This window comes from Pan troglodytes, chromosome 9 (genome assembly GCF_028858775.2).
Source record: "Pan troglodytes isolate AG18354 chromosome 9, NHGRI_mPanTro3-v2.0_pri, whole genome shotgun sequence".
In the NCBI taxonomy this organism is placed as follows: Eukaryota; Metazoa; Chordata; class Mammalia; order Primates; family Hominidae; genus Pan; species Pan troglodytes.
The window spans coordinates 121,343,550-121,365,822 of record NC_072407.2 but is presented as its reverse complement, the minus strand read 5'-3'; the positions used below and the strand labels follow the sequence as shown (position 1 = coordinate 121,365,822).

General features: G+C 47.7%; 1 protein-coding gene and 1 pseudogene across 1 annotated transcript; one reads left to right on the top strand and one right to left on the bottom strand.

The window, feature by feature from the left end:
- Window positions 1-1,077: 1,077 nt before the first annotated feature.
- Window positions 1,078-6,133, top strand: THY1 (Thy-1 cell surface antigen). The gene is made up of 4 exons (XM_003313367.4): window positions 1,078-1,187; window positions 3,371-3,431; window positions 3,914-4,249; window positions 4,785-6,133. The coding sequence occupies exons 2-4, from the start codon at window positions 3,395-3,397 to the stop codon at window positions 4,895-4,897; spliced, it is 486 nt and encodes a 161-aa protein (XP_003313415.1). The 5' UTR covers window positions 1,078-1,187; window positions 3,371-3,394; the 3' UTR covers window positions 4,898-6,133.
- Window positions 6,134-14,834: 8,701 nt separating this feature from the next.
- On the bottom strand, window positions 14,835-20,929 carry LOC112204793 (hippocampus abundant transcript-like protein 1; annotated as a pseudogene).
- Between the last annotated feature and the right edge of the window lie 1,344 nt (window positions 20,930-22,273).

Genomic DNA, 22,273 nt, shown 5'->3' with positions numbered 1-22,273 from the left:
TGAGAGAAAGTCATCAGCACTGTCTCTAAAAATGAGCCTAGGGCTTCTGGTGACATCCAATCGGTTGGTTATCAGGAGTGCCCCAGGTGATCAGGAGTTGGCCTCGACTCAGTCCTTTTTGTGCTGTCTCCTCCTCTTTCCCAGAGTTCCTCTCTCTCTTCTCCCACTAGGCAGGGATGAGCAAGAGGAATGGCTCACCCTTGAGAGCTGGGGTCCATAGCCCAGGTCAGTTCTCCAGCTCTCCCACTTACCAGCCAAGACAGGAGGTGAGGATTGAGATGGGATGAACCCAGCAGGCGGCCATGGGTTAAAGGTCGCCATGAATGTAATGTGCCCAGCACAGTGCCTGCTAAAAGGCAACACTCCCTTCCTGGTCTGAAGACCAAACAAGCAGACTGTACTCAGGAAAGCCAGAAGAACCTTCCAGCTGTCTGGACCAGAAGGTGCCAGCCCAGGGGCTGAAGAAGATGTAATGCCCAGAGCAAAAAGCGCCTGCAGCCCCCTGAAGGGCTGGATGCTCTGGAATAGATGAGGGGGCGAAATGGGGCTGGGGACCAGGGACGGACAGGGACAGGGTGGGTCCAGGACCTGCCTTGCTTCCGAAGGGCTGCTCCAACATTGAAAAACACCCAACCAGCTTCCTTTCAGAAAGACTGGAATATTCCAAAACTTCTCACTGGAGGCTCCGGAGGAGGTGGGCTCCAGCTGAAAAGGAAATGCGGAGGCGTGGGCGCTCCCGGCCTGCATCCTGCACCTCTTACACTTTGGTTTTCCCACAGACTCCTGAAGAATAGGTCAGAAGAAAGGGTTAAAGCCTTAAAAGGGGAACAACCATTGCGGGACTCAGGGAGGAGGATAATGTTCTTTGGGCTGCCGCACCCTGATCCCCGGGGTCCCGAACCCTCCCGTCCCTGGCCAGGCCTGCCAGCCACAGGGTGAGGGCCCCCTTCCGCCGCAACCTGCCACTCTCACACCAATGCGGGACCGCCTTCTCTTCCTTCCCCACCCCCCACCCCACCCTGCCATCCTTTCTCCCCCAATCTCCGCCTCTGATTGGCTGAGCCCCCGGCTCCCCGCTCCCCCTCTCCTCCATCCCCGGTGAAAACTGCGGGCTCCGAGCTGGGTGCAGCAACCGGAGGCGGCGGCGCGTCTGGAGGAGGCTGCAGCAGCGGAAGACCCCAGTCCAGGTGGGAACTGGAGCCGGTGGGACCTGGGGCTCGGGGACCGCCGTCAGGCGCCCATGCAAGACTTCCCAACACTAGGCTTCGGGCCACGGTCCGAGGGCGCCCAGGGAAGAAGGGCGCAGAGCTTAGGGAGGGGCCTGCTTTCCAGGCAGGGGCGGGAGGGGGATGCTACTGCAGGGCAGGGGCCGCGTGGCACCCCGATGTCTTTCGGGGAAGGCGCTCCCGGGCTTTCGCCCGCTGGGGGACTGGTGTCTGGGGCTGGGGCGCTGGAGAACAGGGAGGAAGGGCACCAAGGACAGCCTGTGGGTCTACGTTCCACCCAGACGTCCCTAAACCCAGCTCGCAGAGGCGGGGAGGAGGACGGATGAAACTGCGGGGAGAGGACGGAGGATGGCGAGCTAGAGGGAATCTGCCGGGTGACCTCGCGGCGGGCTGGGTGCGGGGCACCGGAGGAGAAGGAAGCCGCAGTGCCGCAGGCGGGGACTGGGTGGAAGGCGGGCGGAGGGGGGAGGGGAGAGCTGGAAAAGGATGAGAGAGGGGGAAGGGGGACTCATTTGGGAAAGGAGAGGATTGGAATACGGAAATGGAATAAGGGTGAGGCCAGCCGGGGGCTTGAGAGGGAGGAAGAGCAGACCTTCTCTGGGTCTGGAGCCGCCTGAGGACACAGACCAGAGGAAATGAATACAGACTGCACCTCCCCAGCCGCTCTCCACCCCTCCCCTGGCTCTTCTACCCTCTCCAGCCCCAGACCCATTTCTTCCCTTTCTTGCTCTGGCCATTGCTCCCCCTTCCCCTCCTAGATCCCAAGCCCGCACAACATCTCAAACAAGAGTCCTCGAATCAAAAGCCAGATGCCGACCCCCCTTCCTCCTGGATCTGGCTCAGGGCAGCAGCTCCACCCCGGGACAGAGAGAGCATTGATTGTAGCTGCAGCCGCCGCGGGATCCTAGCCTCACCCGTCAAGGGGCTGAGCGCCAGGGACCCTGAACTCGTCTAGTGGCGCGCCCTGCGCACCCGGGCGCACTCAACCGAGGCAATGCCCTGCGCGCTCTCGCGGGTGCACGCCCCTTCTGTGGCCTCTCCTGGGCGAGCACTGCTCTGCAGATAGGCTAGGCTACCGGCTCCGCGTCGCCTCGCCAAGGGTTGGTTCAGCCGAGGCTGCAAAAAAAAAAAAAAGACCAGGCAGACAGCCTATCCAGGGTGGCGATTGAAACTGGGCTGGAAAACTGCAGTCCCAGGAACTCCAGAGAGCTGGACATTGGGAAGCATCCTTGGCTCACATAAAATCGGAGATCACTATGGCTTTCTCTCCTCCAGGAACACGATTAGCTTGTGTCCTATCCAGATAGGAATAGATGCTCCCTATCTGGGAGCATCCTTAGCTATGGTGAATGGTCTCTAGCCATCCACTGGGGATGGCGAGTGACTTAGGGATTTGTGTCTCACGTATATGAAGCAGTCATCGCCAGCTGTTGGTTGTTTTTCTTAACCCCCATCATAACCCGGTGGGTATGTAAGATTCAGAGAGATTCATTCATTCATTCACAATAAATATCTTTGGAATGTATGCTATATGCCAGTAATCTGCAAATGGAAACGGTTTTGAGCATTGGGGATTTTCTTCTGAACAGGAAATGGGAAGTCCCTAAATGGGGAGTCTTTGTTTAACAGATACAGAGTTTTACTTTGAAAGACAAAAAGAGTTCCGGAGATGGGCTGCATAGCAACGTGAATGTATTCAGCACTGCTGAATATACTGAATTTAAGTACTGAATTTAAATGGTTAAAATAGTAATTATTATGCTTTTTGTATTTTACCACGATTAAATTTTTTTAAAAAATACGAAGCCTCAGCCCTCATAGGTCTTACATTACCATACACTATGTTAATGTAAGAAGAGGAGAAAGAGTGGTAAAGTTACTTAAAGTCACCCAGCTAGTAAATGCTCCATGGCCAAGCGCAGAAACACACCATGACTGGGCTTGTTCTCCCTCCTTCCTTGCTTTCCCTGAGCAGGAAAGAGCCAGTGGCAGTATCATGTTCAGTGAGATGCAGGGACGAGAGGGGGAATGGAGAGAGGGACTTAGATGACTGCTATAGCCACTATGCCATGTTCCCAGGGACCCCCAGCCCTGGCGGTAAGTGTGGCACAGCTTGGCTGATTCCCATCCTGTTCCCACCCCAGATCCAGGACTGAGATCCCAGAACCATGAACCTGGCCATCAGCATCGCTCTCCTGCTAACAGGTACCCAGCATGGGGCAGGACTGGGGCTCCAGGCACCCTGGCTTCCTTCCCTCCAGAGAAGCAGCTTCTCCCTCACAGTCTCAGAAAAGCGCAGGTGACAAAGAGAGGGCTCTTTTTCATCCCGAAGTCAGCCAATCCACCGCGCTGATATTCTGACGGCCTGAGGTGGTTTTTGGAAACACAGTTTGCGGAGCCCTCCTTCACACTATTGAACTAGAATCCCCAACTGAGAATCCAGAACCTGCATCAACTCCCTAAGATCTCCTGTCCTTGAAACACATTGATAGGATCCAAGGCTCAAGCAGACTGGGGAGGGAGGCTGGGGTCTGCAAAGGAGAAGTGGGATCCCTGGGGTGGGGAAAGGCACTCAGAGAGCAGACCCCGGTCCCCTCCCTAGCCAGGCCCATCTCTCCACTTCAGGTGGGTGGGAGGCCCCTGCGCCGCAGGCCCCTCCAATTTGAAGGAGGCACTGCTGGTGCCAGTCTTGCAGGTCTCCCGGGGGCAGAAGGTGACCAGCCTAACGGCCTGCCTAGTGGACCAGAGCCTTCGTCTGGACTGCCGCCATGAGAATACCAGCAGTTCACCCATCCAGTACGAGTTCAGCCTGACCCGTGAGACAAAGAAGCACGTGCTCTTTGGCACTGTGGGGGTGCCTGAGCACACATACCGCTCCCGAACCAACTTCACCAGCAAATACAACATGAAGGTCCTCTACTTATCCGCCTTCACTAGCAAGGACGAGGGCACCTACACGTGCGCACTCCACCACTCTGGCCATTCCCCACCCATCTCCTCCCAGAACGTCACAGTGCTCAGAGGTGAGACAAGCCCCTAACAAGGTCAAGTGAGCTGGGAGAGCCAGGCTCGGGGACAGCAGGCAGTTCCCTTGGCTGGACTAGAGAGGAGAATAGCCCCATAACGCTCTCACCCTCTCCCAACTGCTGCCTGGTCAACTGGGGAACCATTGCCTTCGGTGTGAATGGGGTGAAGAGCTCAGGGCCAGTCAGACAGGCAGAGTAGTGTGGTTCCACCAGAACTGTGGGCAAGGCCTTTGGCCTCCCTAATCTTCCTTCTCCCCAGCGGGAAAACAGGGATGACACCACCTCCCTCAGCCAGTTTTCTTGTCATGATGTTTAGTAAGGTTTTCATAAGATGACACGTGTGCAAGAGATCAGTAATCTGCAAATGGGAAAGATGGCTGGTTCTGTGAGACCGGGCTGCTCCTGGTCCCAGCTAAGACATTGCAGTACCCACCTCCCAAAGGGAGTACACCCTTGCTTTGGGCCTGTGCCTGCCTGAGTCCTGATCCGTCTTCCTTCCTACCCCGCCCCTGGCCCCCTTCTCTTTCTGCAGACAAACTGGTCAAGTGTGAGGGCATCAGCCTGCTGGCTCAGAACACCTCGTGGCTGCTGCTGCTCCTGCTCTCCCTCTCCCTCCTCCAGGCCACGGATTTCATGTCCCTGTGACTGGTGGGGCCCATGGAGGAGACAGGAAGCCTCAAGTTCCAGTGCAGAGATCCTACTTCTCTGAGTCAGCTGACCCCCTCCCCCCAATCCCTCAAACTTTGAGGAGAAGTGGGGACCCCACCCCTCATCAGGAGTTCCAGTGCTGCATGCGATTATCTACCCACGTCCACGCGGCCACCTCACCCTCTCCGCACACCTCTGGCTGTCTTTTTGTACTTTTTGTTCCAGAGCTGCTTCTGTCTGGTTTATTTAGGTTTTATCCTTCCTTTTCTTTGAGAGTTCGTGAAGAGAGAAGCCAGGATTGGGGACCTGATGGAGAGTGAGAGCATGTGAGGGGTAGTGGGATGGTGGGGTACCAGCCACTGGAGGGGTCATCCTTGCCCATCGGGACCAGAGACCTGGGAGAGAGTTGGATGAGGAGTGGTTGGGCTGTGCCTGGGCCTAGCACGGACACGGTCTGTCCTGACAGCACTCCTCGGCAGGCATGGCTGGTGCCTGAAGACCCCAGATGTGAGGGCACCACCAAGAATTTGTGGCCTACCTTGTGAGGGAGAGAACTAAGCATCTCCAGCATTCTCAGCCACAACCAAAAAAAAAAAAAAAAAAAAGGGCAGCCCTCCTTACCACTGTGGAAGTCCCCCAGAGGCCTTGGGGCATGACCCGGTGAAGATGCAGGTTTGACCAGGAAAGCAGCGCTAGTGGAGGGTTGGAGAAGGAGGTAAAGGATGAGGGTTCATCATCCCTCCCTGCCTAAGGAAGCTAAAAGCATGGCCCTGCTGCCCCTCCCTGCCTCCACCCACAGTGGAGAGGGCTACAAAGGAGGACAAGACCCTCTCAGGCTGTCCCAAGCTCCCAAGAGCTTCCAGAGCTCTGACCCACAGCCTCCAAGTCAGGTGGGGTGGAGTCCCAGAGCTGCACAGGGTTTGGCCCAAGTTTCTAAGGGAGGCACTTCCTCCCCTCGCCCATCAGTGCCAGCCCCTGCTGGCTGGTGCCTGAGCCCCTCAGACAGCCCCCTGCCCCGCAGGCCTGCCTTCTCAGGGACTTCTGCGGGGCCTGAGGCAAGCCATGGAGTGAGACCCAGGAGCCGGACACTTCTCGGGAAATGGCTTTTCCCAACCCCCAGCCCCTACCCGGTGGTTCTTCCTGTTCTGTGACTGTGTATAGTGCCACCACAGCTTATGGCATCTCATTGAGGACAAAGAAAACTGCACAATAAAACCAAGCCTCTGGAATCTGTCCTCGTGTCCACCTGGCCTTCGCTCCTCCAGCAGTGCCTGCCTGCCCCCGCTTCGCTGGGGTCTCCACAGGTGAGGCTGGGGAACGCCACCTCTTCCTCTTCCCTGACTTCTCCCCAACCACTTAGTAGTGACGCTACCCCAGGGGCTAATGACTGCACACTGGGCTTCTTTTCAGAATGACCCTAACGAGACACATTTGCCCAAATAAACGAACATCCCATGTCTGCTGACTCACCTGGCTGGAACAACATGCTTACTGCCAACACATGGGCCGAACCACGTGGCCCTGGCTCTGGAATGCACAAGTGGCTTTGCGTGAATCTGCGCTAAGCTATGCAGTCTGCTTTTTCTTCTCAGCTCTGGTAGTTCTTCAGAAATGTCCCCTCCAGGCACATCCACTATTGCGAGGGTGAGCACGAAGGGCGGGAGATGCCCATGTCCTCAAGGCATCACTTCCTAAATCCAAAAGCATCGGCAGGAGAAAGGACTGGGGACAAATACTGTCCCTTCGGGAGTAGGGAGGGAACACTGAGGCCCATCCCTGGCTCCTTCCCTAAAAGTAGAGTAAAATGGAAGCGAGCATCCTGGGATTAGGGGCAAGAGGGGGACCGCAGGGTAGCTGTGGGTTCCAACTGCTGTCAGAGTCAGAGAGGCAGCCCCAAGCCAGCCTCCCTGCTTTGCCAGGGAATTTGGGGGAGGAAGGTGACAGCTGCCCAGAGGCTGACTCATCTGATATTTAGCACTGGGTAGGATGATTGTTTCTGAGCATTTTTCTTAAAGGCCTCAGATCTAAATTATGCCACCGGCTCCCACTCTTGCTACCTCCCGTCAACCTCTCTGCCTTGCCTTCCACCCCTGTAGTTACCATACACAAAGAGAGGAGGAGGAGCTGTCCTTGTCCCAGGTTGGGAGGCTGACAACCCCTTAGCAAGATGCTGCCAGCCCAGAGCTCTCCAAGGGGAGGAACACCCCTGAGACTCAGGCCCCTCTCCTTCAGCCCTGCTTGGGCTGCAAGCGCCGTGCCAAGGAACGGCGTCTGGGTGAGAAGAGCTGCTGTGGGGGAAGGGAGATCAAATGCCAGAGAAATGTGGGGTGCCCCACCCTCAGGATAGTAAAAGAGTATGGAGGTATTTCTGGAAGGAAATGAGCAGCACTGTGTGAAGCCTCGCACCTGTGTGACACTTCCTATGGGGTCTTTGTCACACTCTAGTACTATGTCCCTGAAGAGTTTAGCAGCCACACTCTTAGAAGGGTGCTGGGAGATGGTGTTGCCCTCTGCAGCTATGTTTAGGGGAGCGGAACCTGAGGCCCACAGTGGGTGAGATTAGCTCAAGAAGCCACAGAGGCCACCAGAGGGCCACAGACTTCGGAAAGGAGAAGAGAAGAACAGGGCATCAAGCCTCACAACGCAAACCTACCCAGAGATGGGCACAGTGGCTCATGCCTGTAATCCCAGCACTTTGGGAAGAGGCGGATCGCTTGAGGTCAGGAGTTCGAGACTAGCCTCGAAACCCTATCTCTACTAAAAATACAAAAATTAGCCAGGCATGGTGGCCTGCGCCTGTAATCCCAGCTACTCAGGAGGATGAGGCAGGAGAATCACTTGAACCCGGGAGGCGGAGGTTGCAGTGAGCCAAGATTGCGCCACTGCACTCCAGCCTGGGAGATAGAGTGAGACTCCATCTCAAAAAAATAAAAAATAAAATAAACCTACCCGGAATGACCATGCTGAGGACTGGGAGCTCGCAGACTTTCAGCCACAGGCCGCGACAGCCGTGGGTCCCTCCCTGGTCAAGTCAGCAGGCCTTGTGGAGGCTGTGGGGTATCTGTGGTGACTCAGGTAATTATAGAGGGCTGGCCCCAGCCCTGGTTCGTGTACACATGCCCCAACCCCATCCCCATCCACTCCCTCGCCAGTCCTAACCTCTCTCCTGGGTACCCCCCCTTCAGCACCTAAGTCCATACCTAGGGCCGTGGAATTCCCGCTCAAGAGCAACAGAAGCCCCTCTCTGCACCCCCATTTCTGGATTGGATTGTCCACTGAGACGTGCAATGTCTGCATCTCTGACATCTAGAGGCTTCCTCGGGAAGGGCATGGGGATCTCCGTGAGATGTGGGGACTTTCACTGGCCAACCAAGAAATCTACACAGCGTCCGGGGACCTGTGACACACATCCCTCCCGCCTCCTCAACCTGATGTCCCTCTCTGAATCTGCAGCTTTCGTGCTGTGAAGGTGTCTTTACATGTGAAACAAACAAACCCCAAGTCAAGAGTAAATCATCTCATTTACTAGTGAGAAAATGTTGGAGCTGGAGTCCTTCAGAGTCCTGGCCAGGCAAGAGGGCCAACAGCTCTCTTCTGCTCAACAGGGGCTCTCAGCCTCAGGACACTCTCAGGCCTGGAATGTCCCCAACACACTCAAGGAGAAACATGTCCTGTGCAGACCCACAGGAGGCATCTTTGCCCGGCACAAGGAAGAGCTGGGGTCGGTGGGACCTGTGGATGTAGACACATCATATGGAGGGTGGGTAGGACCAATGTGGCAGCTTCATGGAGGCCAAGTGTGGCTCTGCACCAGGAAGGGGCTGTGATGGCTGGAGGTGCCCAGCAGTGCAGGTGGGGAGTGCCTGGCAGTGGCGTGGCCAGGTGGAGGCCACCTGTCAAGTTTGCAATAAAGCAGTTTCCTGAATTTGGTGAGAACATGGACTAGAGGACTCTAGCCTCTTCCCCCTTTAGGGTTTCACTTCAGTAAGTCTTAAAATTAGAGTGTGGTGACTCACGCCTGTAATCCCAGCACTTTGGGAGGCCAAGGCAGGTGGATCACTTGAGGTCAGGAGTTTGAGACCATCCTGGCCAACATGCAGAAACGCTGTCTCTACTAAAAATAAAAATTAAAAAAAAAATAAGTAAATAAATAAAAATTAGCCAGGTGTGGTGGTGCACGGCTGTAATCCCAGCTACTTGGGAGGCTGAGGCAGGAGAATCGCTTGAACCCAGGAGGCGGAGGTTGTGGGCCGAGATCATGCCACTGCACTCCAGCCTGGGTGGCAGAGTGAGATTCAGTTTCAAAAAAAAAAAAAAAGGATTAGAGCTTGGTGCAGTGGCAGCCACCTGTAATCCCAACTTCTTGAGAAGCTGAGATGGGAGGCCCCCCTTGAGCCCAGAAGTTTGAGGCCAGCCTAAGCAACACTGTGAGACCTTGTCTCAAAAAAATAATAAAAACAATAATTCTTAAAATAAGCTGACTGGGCTGAAATCATGTATTTGTACAACAGACATTAAGCACCTAAATGCACCTGGCTCTGTGCTAAGCTATAAAAGACACAAGCCCCTAACTGAAGGGGTCCACAGTCCAATAAGAGAGAGGAATCAATTTCAGTGCAGTGATCAGCACTATGAGGAGGGGAAGTTGTGGAAGACACCAGTGGGGGTTCCCCAACATGCATTATCCTCTTCCTTCTCAGCAATGGGACCCATAAACTAGAACTGAAATGTGTGATCCAGAAGAAAGACTATTTCCCAGTTCCATTGCAGTGAGATGGGCCTATGTGATTAAGTTCTGTCCAATGGGATATAAGCACAAAATAGTATGTGTAATTTCTGTGAAGGGCTCTAAAAGAGAGAAAGTGTGCCTTTCTCCCACTTTCACCTTATGCTAGCTGGAATGTGGAGGTGATGGCTGGAACTGGAGCAGCTATTTTGTACTATGAGATAGATGGAAGTTGTGTGTTACAAATGACAAAGCACAAGATAGGAGCCTGAGTCCTCCATGATGGTGGAGCTGTCAGGGCAGCCGTGGACAACCTTATTTAAGTGACTGTTATTTGGGCTTTTCTGCATTCATCGCTAACTAAACCTAAAACTACCTTAAAAAGAAACTGCAGGCCCGGCACAGTGGCTAACGCCTGTAATCTCAGCACTTTGGGAGGCTGTGGCGGGTGGATTGCTTGAGCCCAGGAGTTCAAGATGAGCCTGGGCAAGGTGGCAAAACCCCATCTCTACAAAAAATACAAAAATTAGCTGGGCATGATGGCACATGCCTGTAGTCTCAGCTACTCAGGTAGCTGAGGTGGGAGGATTGATTGAGCCTGGGAGTTTGAGGCTTCAGTGAGCCAAGATCACACCACCACACTCCAGGGTAACAGAATGAGACCCTATCTTCAAAAAAAAAAAAAAAAAAGCTGCTACTTAACACTGCTGAATCTTACACTTAAAAATGGTTAAGATTGTAATTTATGACTTTTTAACCACAACTTTTTAAAAGAAGCCAAAGGTCAAATTAATAGAGATAGAAAATAGAATGGTGGTTGCCAGGGGCTGTGGGGAAAGGGAATGGGGAGTTATTGTTTAATGGGCACAGAGTTTTGGTTTTGCAAGATGAAAACAGTTCCATGGATGGGTGGTGGCGATGGCAGCACAACAGTGCAAATGTACATAATGCCACTGAACCATACACTTTTTTAAAAATAGAGGTGGGGTTTCACTATGTTGCCCAGGCTGGTTTCAAACTCCTGGGCTGAAGTGATCCTCCCCCCTCAGCCTCCCAAAGTGCTGGGATTGCAGGTGTGAGCCACCACACCCAGCCTGAATCGTACACTTAAAGGTGGCTGAGATGGTAAATTTTATATTCAGTGTATTTTATCACAATATTAAAGAAATAGAAGAAGCCAAGGCACCAGGAAACTCTTTGGGGTGGTTACCTTTATCAAAACTCATCAAACTGTGCACTTAAAATAGGTGAATTTCATTGAATATAAATTACACCTTATCAAAGTGCTGTGGGAACACATATGTAGGGCCCTTTTGCCAGGCGACAGCGGCTTCCCAGAGGAGGAGTCATGAGTAAGAGTGCAAAAAGCAGCCTCTACTATTTTGCAAACTAATTGCAAAAAAAGAAATTTTATGTTATTTCTTCTATACTCTGCAAAACCAGGGAAAAGGGAGAGGAAGCCATCGTGGGTTCAGCCTGAGGACAGGACTTAGCTCCTCTCTAGGTTAACACACAACTGCTGGTGGATATAACAGCTCTTAGAGCACACAGGCCCATCAGAAGAATCCCTGATCCAGTCAATATTTATTCAAACATTTATTAGGTGCACACTCCATGCCAGGCCTTATGTGGGGTAATGAGACTAGAACAGTGGATGGTACAGACAATCTCTTGTTCTATAACATTTATATTCTAGTATGGGAGTTGGATATTAAGCAAGTAAACCAATCAATAAATCAAATAATTATGGATTGGGATCATTTATATATAGAAGATAATAAAGAATAATAAGTGACATAGCCAGGCATAGTGGCTCACGCCTGTAATCCTAGAACTTTGAGAGGCCAAGGTGGGAGAATTGCTTGAGCCCAGGAGTTTGAGGCAAGCCTGGGTGACATAGTGAGACTTTGTCTCTAAAAAATAATAACAATATTAAGTGACCTATTAGTTAGGGTGATGAGGGAGAGCCCAAGGGAGTGTCCTTTGAGCTGAGACTTCAAAGGTGAGAACAAGCCAGCCATTGGAAGAGATGCAGGAAGCACAGCCAGATGGAGGGAATGGTAAGGAGTGGTCCATGATGTTACTGAAGAGGCAGACAAGAGCCGGATTCAATAGGAGCCTTGGAGGTCATGGTGAAGAGTTTGAATTTTATTGTAAGGGTAACAGGGAAGTGTTGAAGGATGTGATCTGGTCATATTTTTATAAGATCCCTCTTGCTGCTCTGTAGAAACATAAAGGAGAATGACAGTAGAACAAGAAATCAGGAGGATATTGCCATGGTCCTAAAATAGATGACAGCAACTTTGACAAAAGTTGTAGTGGTTAAGATAGACAGAAGCGGTGACTTCAAGATACGTTTAGAGTTAAAACAGAGAGGACTGGGGAAATCTAAATAAGGTCTGTGGATTTTACCAATATCAATTTCCAGTTTTGATACTGTACTCCAATTATACAAAATGTTGCCATTGGGGGAAACTGGGTGAAGGGTACATGAGACCTCTAACCTCTGCACCCCAAGGGTACAGACAAGACCTCTCTGTACTATTTATGCAATTTCTTGTAAACCTATAATTTACTTTAAATATTTTTAAATATTTTAAATTTTCAACACAACCCCCCCAAAAAAAAGATGGCAAATATTTAACTCCAGAGGGAGGAGAAAAGAATGCTCATAACAGGTTAGATGGATTTACTGTGAATAATATTTACGTAGTCATACTGATATAAACATTCGCTTTGGTCTGAATGTTTGTGTCACTCAAAATTCAAAATTCATCTTTTGAAATCCTAAACCCCAAGGTGATGATATTTGGAGGTGGGCTCTTTGGGAGGTGATTAGGTCATCAGGGGGAACCCCTAATGAATGAGATTAGTCTCCTTATAAAAGAGGCCCCACAGAGATCCCATACTCCTTCCACTACATGAGGCCACAGCAAGAAGACGCTGTCTATAAATCAGAAAGTGGGCCCTCAACAGGTACTAAGTCTGCAGCACCTAGAGCTTAGACTTCCCAGCCTCTAGAACTCTGAGAAATAAATTTCTGTTGTTTATAGGCTGCCCAGTCTGTGGTATTTTGTCATAGCAGTATGAATGGACTAAGGTAACACTAAATAGGGATTTTAACCAAAAATTATGATGACGATATATTGGATGATGGGAAAAGGTTAAGTGTATGTATTTGGTGAAGGAGAAAATGGGCATATAAGAAAGCTAAAACCACATTTTCCATAGTTGAAAGTCAACAGAGGCTGGGCATGGTGGTTCACACCTGTAATCCCAGCACTTTGAGAGGCCAAGGCAGGTGGATCACTTGAGGTCAGGTGTTTGAGACCAGCCTGGCCAACATGGTGAAACCCCATCTCTACTAAAAATACAAAAATTAGCTGGGTGTGGTGGCACATGCCTGTAATCCCAGCTACTCAGGAGGCTGAGGCAGGAGAATCACTTGAACCCGGGAGCTTTGGTTGCAGTGAGCTGAGACCATGCCATTGCACTCCAGCCTGGACAACAAGAGCGAAACTCCACCTCAAAAAAAAAAAAAAGAAATGTCAATAGATCCTACTTAACACTGAAAAAAATCAAGAAATAGTTCTATATGTATAAAATATACTTTATATACTTTTATATGTTACATACTTTATATATACACTATATATATATATACATATATATGAGAGAAATTTTTAAACATAGAAGTAAATAGCAGAAGAAATAGCTAGAGTTGAGAGGGTTGCTTTGGGGAGTAAGAATTTAGGATGGGGTAACAGACTGCTTTTATATTATAAAACTAGTAATACTTTTTTGTCACTATAAACGTATTGGTTTGCTAAACAATATAAATTAAATATATCTAAAGAAATACCTTAAATGTTTGGCAAAAAAAAAAAAAAAACCCACAGGACTTGCTTACTGGTGGTTTGGCTGTTTCAGGGATGGATTGAGAGGAAGTGAGAAGGAATCTAGGATGATCCTTGGGCTCTTGTTTGCACAAGTGGATGATGACGACATCTGTTGAGAAAGAAAAGGCTGGGGAAGCATTGAGGTGGGAAAGCAGATATATTAAATCTGTGATGCCCATTAGACATCCAAATGGAAGCATCAAGAAAACAGCTGGATATCCCAGTCCTGAGCAAGAGGTAAGAGGTCCAGGCTAGAAACAAAAGTATGCTGGAAATTTTATTTGGATGGTAGACATCGACCATGGGACGAGTAAGATCATGCAGGCAGACATGACAGAGGAATAATTCTATAATTCTAGGCCCAGAGTAGAATCTGAGACAGTCCAATATTTAGGCTTTTGAGGGTGCAAAAGAGATTAAAGAGCAGTCAGTGAAGAAAGAGGAAATCCAGGGGTCTGTGGAGCCAAAGAAGGGAGAGTTTTGAAAAACAGTGATCAACTGGGTCAACTGCTATGAAGTCAAGTAAGATGAGGACCAATGCGCTGGTGACTATGGTAGCTAGTCTCCAAAGATGGCCTCCTATGTAAACTGGGCCCCTGGGTAATCCCTTCTGTTGAATCTGGCATGGCCTTGTCTTGCTTATGACCAACAGTATATAGTAGAAGTCACATGGCATGACTTCCAAGCCTGGCTCATAAGAAGTCTTGCAGCTTCCACCTGGTTCTCCTGGAATGCTCACTCCTGGGACACTCCCTCCTGGAACCCAGCTGCCATTCTGAGAAGCCCAAGCCACACAGAGTGGCCACATATAGGCACTCAAGTTGCCAGCACAAGCTAAGCTCCCACCCAACAGCCACCATCCACTGCCAGCCATGTGAGTGAGCCATCTTGGATGTCCAGCTCAGCTGAGGCTTCAGACGACTCCAGTCCCAGCTGTTGACTGAAACCTCATGAGAAACAGACCCCAAGAAGAATTTCCCAGCTGAGCCCAGTCAACCACAGAAGTATGAGACATAATAAATTGTTGTTTAAAGATACTAAATTTTGAGGAGGTTATTACACAGCAATAGGTAGCCAGAATAGTGACTTTGACAAGAGTCACTTTTGACGGTCCAGTGGTAACAGGAGCCAGGTTGGAAGTGGGTGAATGAAAGTGAATGAAGAGTGTAGACTTCTTTCTCAGGAAGTGTGGCTGTGACTGATGTGGGAAGTGGAGTCCAGGAGAGTCCGTTTATGTTGAAGACGGGCAATTCTGGAGTATGGCTGTATGTTGATGGCGATGATGCCTGGAGACAGGGAAAGACTGATGAAGAAGAGTGAGAAGAAAGCGAAGAATTAGAGTCTTTGGAAAGGCAAGAGCTAGAATTAAAGGCAAAGAAAGGTGAGTGCAGCAGCTCATGCCTATAATCCCAGCACTTTGGGAAGTTGAGATGGGATGATCACTTGAGGCCAGAAGTTTGAGACCAGCCTGGGCAACATAGCAGGACCACATCTCTACCAAAAAAAAAAAAAAAAAAAAAAAAGTTATTTAAAAAAAAGTTAAAGAAGATGGGTAAGGAAGTGGAAATTTTGTGAAGTTGAAGTTTCTTGGCTTTTCATATAAGTGGTCTCTCCTTTCTCAAGGAAGTATATGGCAAAGTCATCAGCCGAATGAGATGGTGGGAATATGGAGGGGAGGCGGGGGAAGGTTTGATAAAAAGAGATAATATAAAATAGTCATATCAGAAAGTGGGAGTGGTAGCAGAATTCTAAAAATAGCCTCCTGAGATTCCACATCCAATGCATGGAAACTGAATGTGATGAGATTTTACTTCCATGACTGTGTTTCGTTATATGGCATAGCTGATCCTCAGAGACAGAGATAAGATGATCTGGGTAGTCATAATTGAATAACATGAGCCCTTAAAAGCAGAGAAACTTCTCTGGCTAATGGCAGCAGAGGGCCTCCGGGAACATCAAGGAACCAGGCAAAAGGTACCCACGGAACCCCTTGAGCTCCCTGCTTTCTCACAGCTTCTGGAGGTCCCAGATAAGTCCCTCTTGGATTTCTGCCTCAGCAATTTGCATCCTGAACTCTCTGAATTCAAGTAATTTTATTTATGATTGGATCCAAGGGTTGACCTGGATGTTTGACAGGAACTGGATTGTATTCAGTCTACATCTGGAATCCAGCCTGGAATCCAGAAATCAAACGGGGTGTTCAACAGGAACTGAACTGGATCTAGCTGGAGACCTCAGGAAAGCACAATTTTAGGACAGAATTTAGATTGTCAGAATCTAAGGAGTCTAGGACTCCTCCATCTAGAACTCCAGCTAATTTTATGTTCAGAAATTATGGGCCCAGAACCTGTGCCTTTCTAGAGAAACAGGTGGACCTCAGGAAGATTAGCAGAATGACAGCAACCACAATGGGGAAGTTTTATTCTAGATGAGATATTATTTGGGCTGAGTGCAGTGACTCATGCCTGTAATACCAGCACTTTGGGAGGCCGAGGCAGGTAGATCGCTTGAGCTCAGGAGTTTGAGACCAGCCTGGGCAACATGGTGAAACCCTGTCTCTACAAAAAATACAAAAATTAGCTGGGTGTGGTGGTGTGCCCCTGTAGTCCCAGCTACTTAGGAGGCTGAGATGAGAGGATAACTTGAGCCCAGGAGGTCGAGGCTGCAGTGAGCTGTGTTTGTGCCACTGTACTGCAGCCTGGGCAAAGAGCAAGACCCTGTCTCAAAAAAACAAAAAAGAAAGAAATTATTCATTTATGTGTGCATTAGAAAAAAAAGGGGAGGATCTTGAAGGCCTCAGAAACAATGAGACACATTTTTATTAGTATACAGAGGTTTCTAAAAGAGAGAATGACTTTTTTTTAAAGTAGGCCCTCTAAAGGAATCTCTACTGCCTGCTAATGAAAAATTATTCTGAACTCACTAACCTCTGTGATCTCTTGCTCTTTTAAAAATTTTTCAATTTATTTTAATTTTTAATTGACAAATAATAATTATACAGGCTGGGCATGGTGGCTCATGCCTGTAATCCTGGCACTTTGGGAGGCCAAGGCAGGAGGATAGCTTGAGCCTGAGTTCGAGGCTCCAGTGAGCTATGATGGCTCCAGCCTGGGCACTCCAGCCTGGGCAACACAGCAATACCCTGTCTCGAATAATAATTATTATTATGATTATTGCATACATTCATAGAGTACATAGTGATATTTTGATACATATAATGTATGCTGATAAGATCAGGATAATTAGCATATCCATCTCAAACATTAATCATTTATTTGTGTTGGGAACATTCAATATCCTCCTTCTAGCTATTTGAAACTATAGAGAATATTGTTGCTAACTATAGTCATCCCGCAGTGCTATAGAACAGGGTTCCCCAGCCCCCGGGCCATGGACCTGTACCAATCCATGGCCTATTAGGAACCCAACAACACAGCAGGAGGTGAGCAGCAGGAAAGCGAGCGTTACCACCTGAGCCCCGCCTCCCGTCACATCAGCATTAGATTCTCACAGGAGCGTGAACCCTATTGTGAAATGTGCAAGCGAGGGATCTAGGCTGCATGCTCCTTATGAGAATCTAACTAATGCCTGATGATCTAAGGTGGAACAGTTTCATCCTGAAACCATCCGCTGCAGCCCCTCACCCAGTCCATGGAAAAACTGTCTTCCATGAAACTGGTCCCTGGTGCCAAAAAGGTTGGGGACAGCTGCTATAGAACACTAGAACTTATTCCTCCTGTGTAGCTTGTAATTTTGTATCCTTTAAGAAGTCTCTCCATCCCCACCTTCCCTCTACCCTTCCCAGCCTCTAATATCCTCTGTTATCTACTTTTTGTTTCTATGAGATCAACTTTTTTTTTTTTTTTTTTTTTTTTTTGAGACGGAGTCTTGTTCTGTCGCCCAGGCTGGAGTGCAGTGGCGCGATCTCAGCTCACTGCAAGCTCCACCTCCCGGGTTCACACCATTCTCCTGCCTCAGCCTCCCGAGTAGCTGGGACTACAGGCACCCGCAACCACGCCCGGCTAATTTTTTGTATTTTTAGTAGAGACAGGGTTTCACTGTGTTAGCCAGGATGGTCTCGATCTCCTGACCTCGTGATCCGCCCGCCTCAGCCTCCCAAAGTGGAGATCAACTTTTTTTAGCTTCCACATATGAATGAGAACATTCAGTGTTTAACTTTCTGTTCCTGGCCTATTTCACTTAACATAATATCCTCCAGTTCCATCCACATTGCCATGAATGACAGGATTTCATTCTTTTTATGGCTGAATAGTATGCCATGGTGTTTATATACCACATTTTCTTTATCCATTCATCTGTTGTTGGACACCTAGGTTGAGCCCATATCTTAGCTATCATAAATAGTGCTGCAATAAACATGGGGGTGCAAGGTGTCTCTCCAATATAATGATTTTTTTTCCTTTGGATAAATTCCCAGTAGTTGGACTGCCAGATCATATGGTAGTTCTATTTGTAGTTTTCTAAGGAACCTCCACACTCCCCACAGCATAATGGTTATACTAATTTGCATTCCCACCAACAGCATATGAGTTCCCTTTTCCCTACATCCTTGCCAGCATTTGTTATTTTCTGTCTACTTGATTATAGCCATCCTAACTGGGTGAGATGATGCCTCATTGTGGTTTTGATTTGCATTTCCCTAGTGATTAGTGATAGTGAGCATTTTTTATGTTTTTGTCAGCCATTTGTATGTCTTTTTTTTTTTTATAAAAGTTGTTTTTTGTTTTTTGTTTTTTTCTGTTAATACCTTCATTATGCCAGATACAATGGCTCACGCCTATAATCTCAGCACTTTGGGAGGCCGAGACAGGCGGATTGCTTAAGCCCAGGAGTTCTAGACCAGCCTGGGCAACATGGTGAAACCCCATCTCTACAAAAAATACAAAAATTAGACGGGAGTGGTGGCACATTCCTGTAGTCCCAGCTGCTTGGAAGGCTGAGGTGGGAGGATAGCTTGAGCCCAGGAGGCAGAGGTTGCAGTGACCAGAGACTGTGCCACTGCACTCAGCCTGAATGACAGAGTGATAGCCTGTCTCAAAAATTTAAAAATACCTTCATTACATTTATAAAAACAAGATTTACACAGCACCCCATCAAAAATTAAAACCCCTGGCTGGGCACGGTGGCTCATGCCTGTAATCCCAGCACTTCGGGAGGCCGAGGCAGGTGGATCACTTGTTAGGAGTTCAAGGTCTGCCTGACCAACATGGTGAAATCTCACCTCTACTAAAAAAAATACAAAAGTAGCCAGGCATGTTGGCACATGCCTGTAATCCTAGCTACTGGGGAGGCTGAGGCAGGAGAATCGCTTGAACCCGGGAGGCAGAGGTTGCAGTGAGCTGAGATCACGCCATTGCACTCCAGCCTGGGCAACAACAGCGAAACTCTGTCTAAAAAAAGAAAAAAAAAGTAAAACCCCTTACAAATATCTATATATATTTTATATCCATAAAACTTTCAAAGGAGTGCTCTGTTAAAGGTGGGCCCTAGCTAGCAGTCCATTTACTGGTGCAGCAAAATACATATAAATTTGTAGTTTTCTTTGTCCACAAAACATCTCAAGAAATTATCAAGACATTCATTGTGAAACTGAGCTTCATAAAACCACAATATTTCAGAAAGGAATTTGATGTGCAGCATTCCATGAGATTCAAAAGTCAGATAAACAGATTGAAATAAAGATTAATTGAAAACAAACACATACCACAGAGCAGTTAAGGCAGGAGTGTGACAGATGAGAAAAATTGCTTGAGAAGCAGGACATGGGAGACATAGGAAGGAGCAAATCATAATAATGCATTGTGAGTCTGAACTTGGATATAAACTCAACTAGTATCTACTTACTAACTCTCATTCTCGCTTAGGAATTTCAAAATTTTAAAAACTTTCTTGGAAGCACCCTCCACTTTCTATATTGCCACCAGAATGCTTGAGGGGTTTTTTTCCTTCTGTAAAATCACCTTGGATCCTATCAGGTTACTAAGTTCATAAATCTGAGTTGCAAGTTCTACACGATTTAAATTTATAAGAAAAAGCCCCTTCATATAATAAAGGTAATCACTATTAAATATTATTAATGTCCAGAGATGTATATATGTTGAATTTCATTCTAGCCAAGAATAGGAAGTAGAGAAAGTAAAAGGAGAGTAAAACTAGGTTTTCATTTGACCTTTGAACAAAGGCAATAGATTCCCGAGTGACTCTTAAGAGTGGCCACTCAGCACTATGGACTAATTAAGAGAAACAAGAAGGAAGAATATAAGAAGGGATTCTTTACCTGAAATCTTGCCAAATATGGCAGTCCCCCTCCAATCCTGCACCTTCTGCTGGAAAGGGCATGGAAAGACTGTTGTCACTCTTACTTCAGAGTCATTACAGAAAAGCCATCCTTTCTCCCAGAGACATGACTTTTCTATTTGAGTTTTACCTTGAGAGTTGCACATTATTTGCAGGGAAGTATTCCAAACCTTACCTTATTCTAATGTACGAACAGAAAGAAAAAGAATAAGAGCAGGGAGAGGAGGAAGTGGAGAAGGATAGAGTGGGTATTTACAAAAGTTGGCCCTCCCATCCAGCACTACAAAGTCTCCATGTGGTGTGGTTCCCACCTGGCTCTCAGAGACGGGATCCCCTTTTTCTGCCAAGTTATATTTCAGTGCACTGATTCTCAGGCTCCTTGAACAAAGAGAGCTCCCAGATGCTGCTGTCTTGCAGCAGTGGCTCACTGTCCTCATCACTGCCCCATTCTGGGATGTTGGTCAGGCTGTCACTGCCACTGCTGCTATATTTTTGAACTCCCCTGCCTTTCCTGTATTCAGGGACGAATAAGGCAACCAGAAAAGACATAGGAACTGTACATGCCCAGGTAAAAATGGCAGGCCTGGGATGACAGCTCCCTGCAGGGTAACATCGTTAGTATTCAATTTTGGGCCCGATCTGGTCAGTTCCACATGGAACATGTAGAATATGAAGCCATACAGTGCTGGCCCCAGACCATTGCATAGTCCTCTTATTCCAGTTACGATCTCTTAGGCAACTCCTTGCCAATCTGACTCTGCATTCTGAGAGACAAAGGCACTGATTACTGGAAATGTAATGGTGAACATGGTGGCCACAGTCCCCACTGACCACATCATCCAGGCTTCAGATCCAAAAGCATACTGCGCTAACTGGAGTCTCTAAAAGCCCATGCCAAGGAAGACAATATTCTTATTCCCTAATGATCTCATCAAGATGGTAAGAAAGACCATCTGAGCCATAACAAACAATTTCTACCATAGCTATGAATGCTGCAATTTCAACAGATCCAAAACCTATGACCTGCATGAGATAAAAAGTAGATGAGTTTTTAGCAAGAAAAAATATATAAGGAATGTGTTTCCTTTAAAGGAAAAAGAGAATGATGTTATCTTAAAAACAAGAGGATTGTTCCAGAATAATAAAGAAGAAAACAAGTAAGATGCAAACTGAACAAATACAGAGAGTTGTAAAAGATCTGCAAGAAAGAGCATATTGAGGAAGAGCAAGATGGCAGAATAAGAGACTCCACTAATTGTCCCCTCCTCCCTGGCAAGGACACCAATTTAACAATTATCTACACACACACACACACACAAAAAGCTCCTTCATAAGAACCAAAAATCAGGTGAGCACTCATAATACCTGGATTTAACTTCATATCGCTGAAAGAAGTGCTGAACAGGTAGGAAAAACAGTCTTGAATCGCTGACGCCATCCCTCCATCCCCCAGCAGCAGCAGCTTGGTGTGGAGAGTGTTTCTGTGCACTGGGGAGAGGTAGAGCACGGCAATTTTGAAGTACTGAACTCAGTGGTGCCCTGTTATAGCAGAAAACAAAACCAGACCAAATTCAATTAATGCCCACCCATGGGGGGAGCATTTAAAGCAGCCCTAGCCAGAGGGGAATTGCCAATCCCAGCAGCGTGAACTTGAGTTCCCCACAAGCCTCGCCACCATGGGCTAAAGTGCTCTGGGGCTCTAAAGAAACTTGAAAGGCAGTCTAGGTCACAAGGACTGCAACTCCTAGGCGAGTCCTAGTGCTGAACTGAGCCCAAAGCCAGTGGACTGTAGAGGCACACAACTTACTGAGACATCAGCCGGGGTGGCTAAGGGAGTGCTGATACCAGATAGTTTTAAAAAACTAAAGTTGATGGATACAAAGTCAGTAAAGCCCCTTGGATATTACCAAAGCACTGACTAAAATATCATATTTTAAAACTTACACGGAATTAATATCTGTGTTGCACTTATATAATCAGATCTACCTTATTGAAACAAGACTTATTTTGTTAAAAAATTTAACTGTGACTATTTTTTATAAAAATGAGAGTGACTATTAAAAAGATTACATTTCAATAGAAAACTGTAGCGCACCAATTACCAAATTCTAGTCCTGTTTATTTTCTTTGAGATTTGTTATCCATCTATAAACTGGATTGAATCCTCAAGTTTTCTAGTTTCATTAAAAACTAAAACTGCCCTTTTCTCAAGTCCTAAAAGCTGAAACTGGATGACTTCAAACTTCAGAAAAAAATCACTGCAACAGACCATGTATAGACAACCTTTATGCCTGCTGCTATGTGAGTTCACCAGAACACCACCTGATGATATAACCAGCTCTCAAATGCCATCTTCATTCCACCATCTAAAGATACTTCAAAGTCAAATCTACAAATCCTGACCCTCCAGACACAAAGACTAAGATCATA

Bases quoted from the DNA above. Each gene is read 5' to 3' on its own strand.
- THY1 (XM_003313367.4), top strand. From the start codon at position 3,395: ATGAACCTGGCCATCAGCATCGCTCTCCTGCTAACAG. The intron at 3,432-3,913 runs GTACCCAGCATG...TGCTGGTGCCAG, and splicing joins CATCGCTCTCCTGCTAACAG to TCTTGCAGGTCTCCCGGGGG. The intron at 4,250-4,784 runs GTGAGACAAGCC...CTCTTTCTGCAG, and splicing joins GAACGTCACAGTGCTCAGAG to ACAAACTGGTCAAGTGTGAG.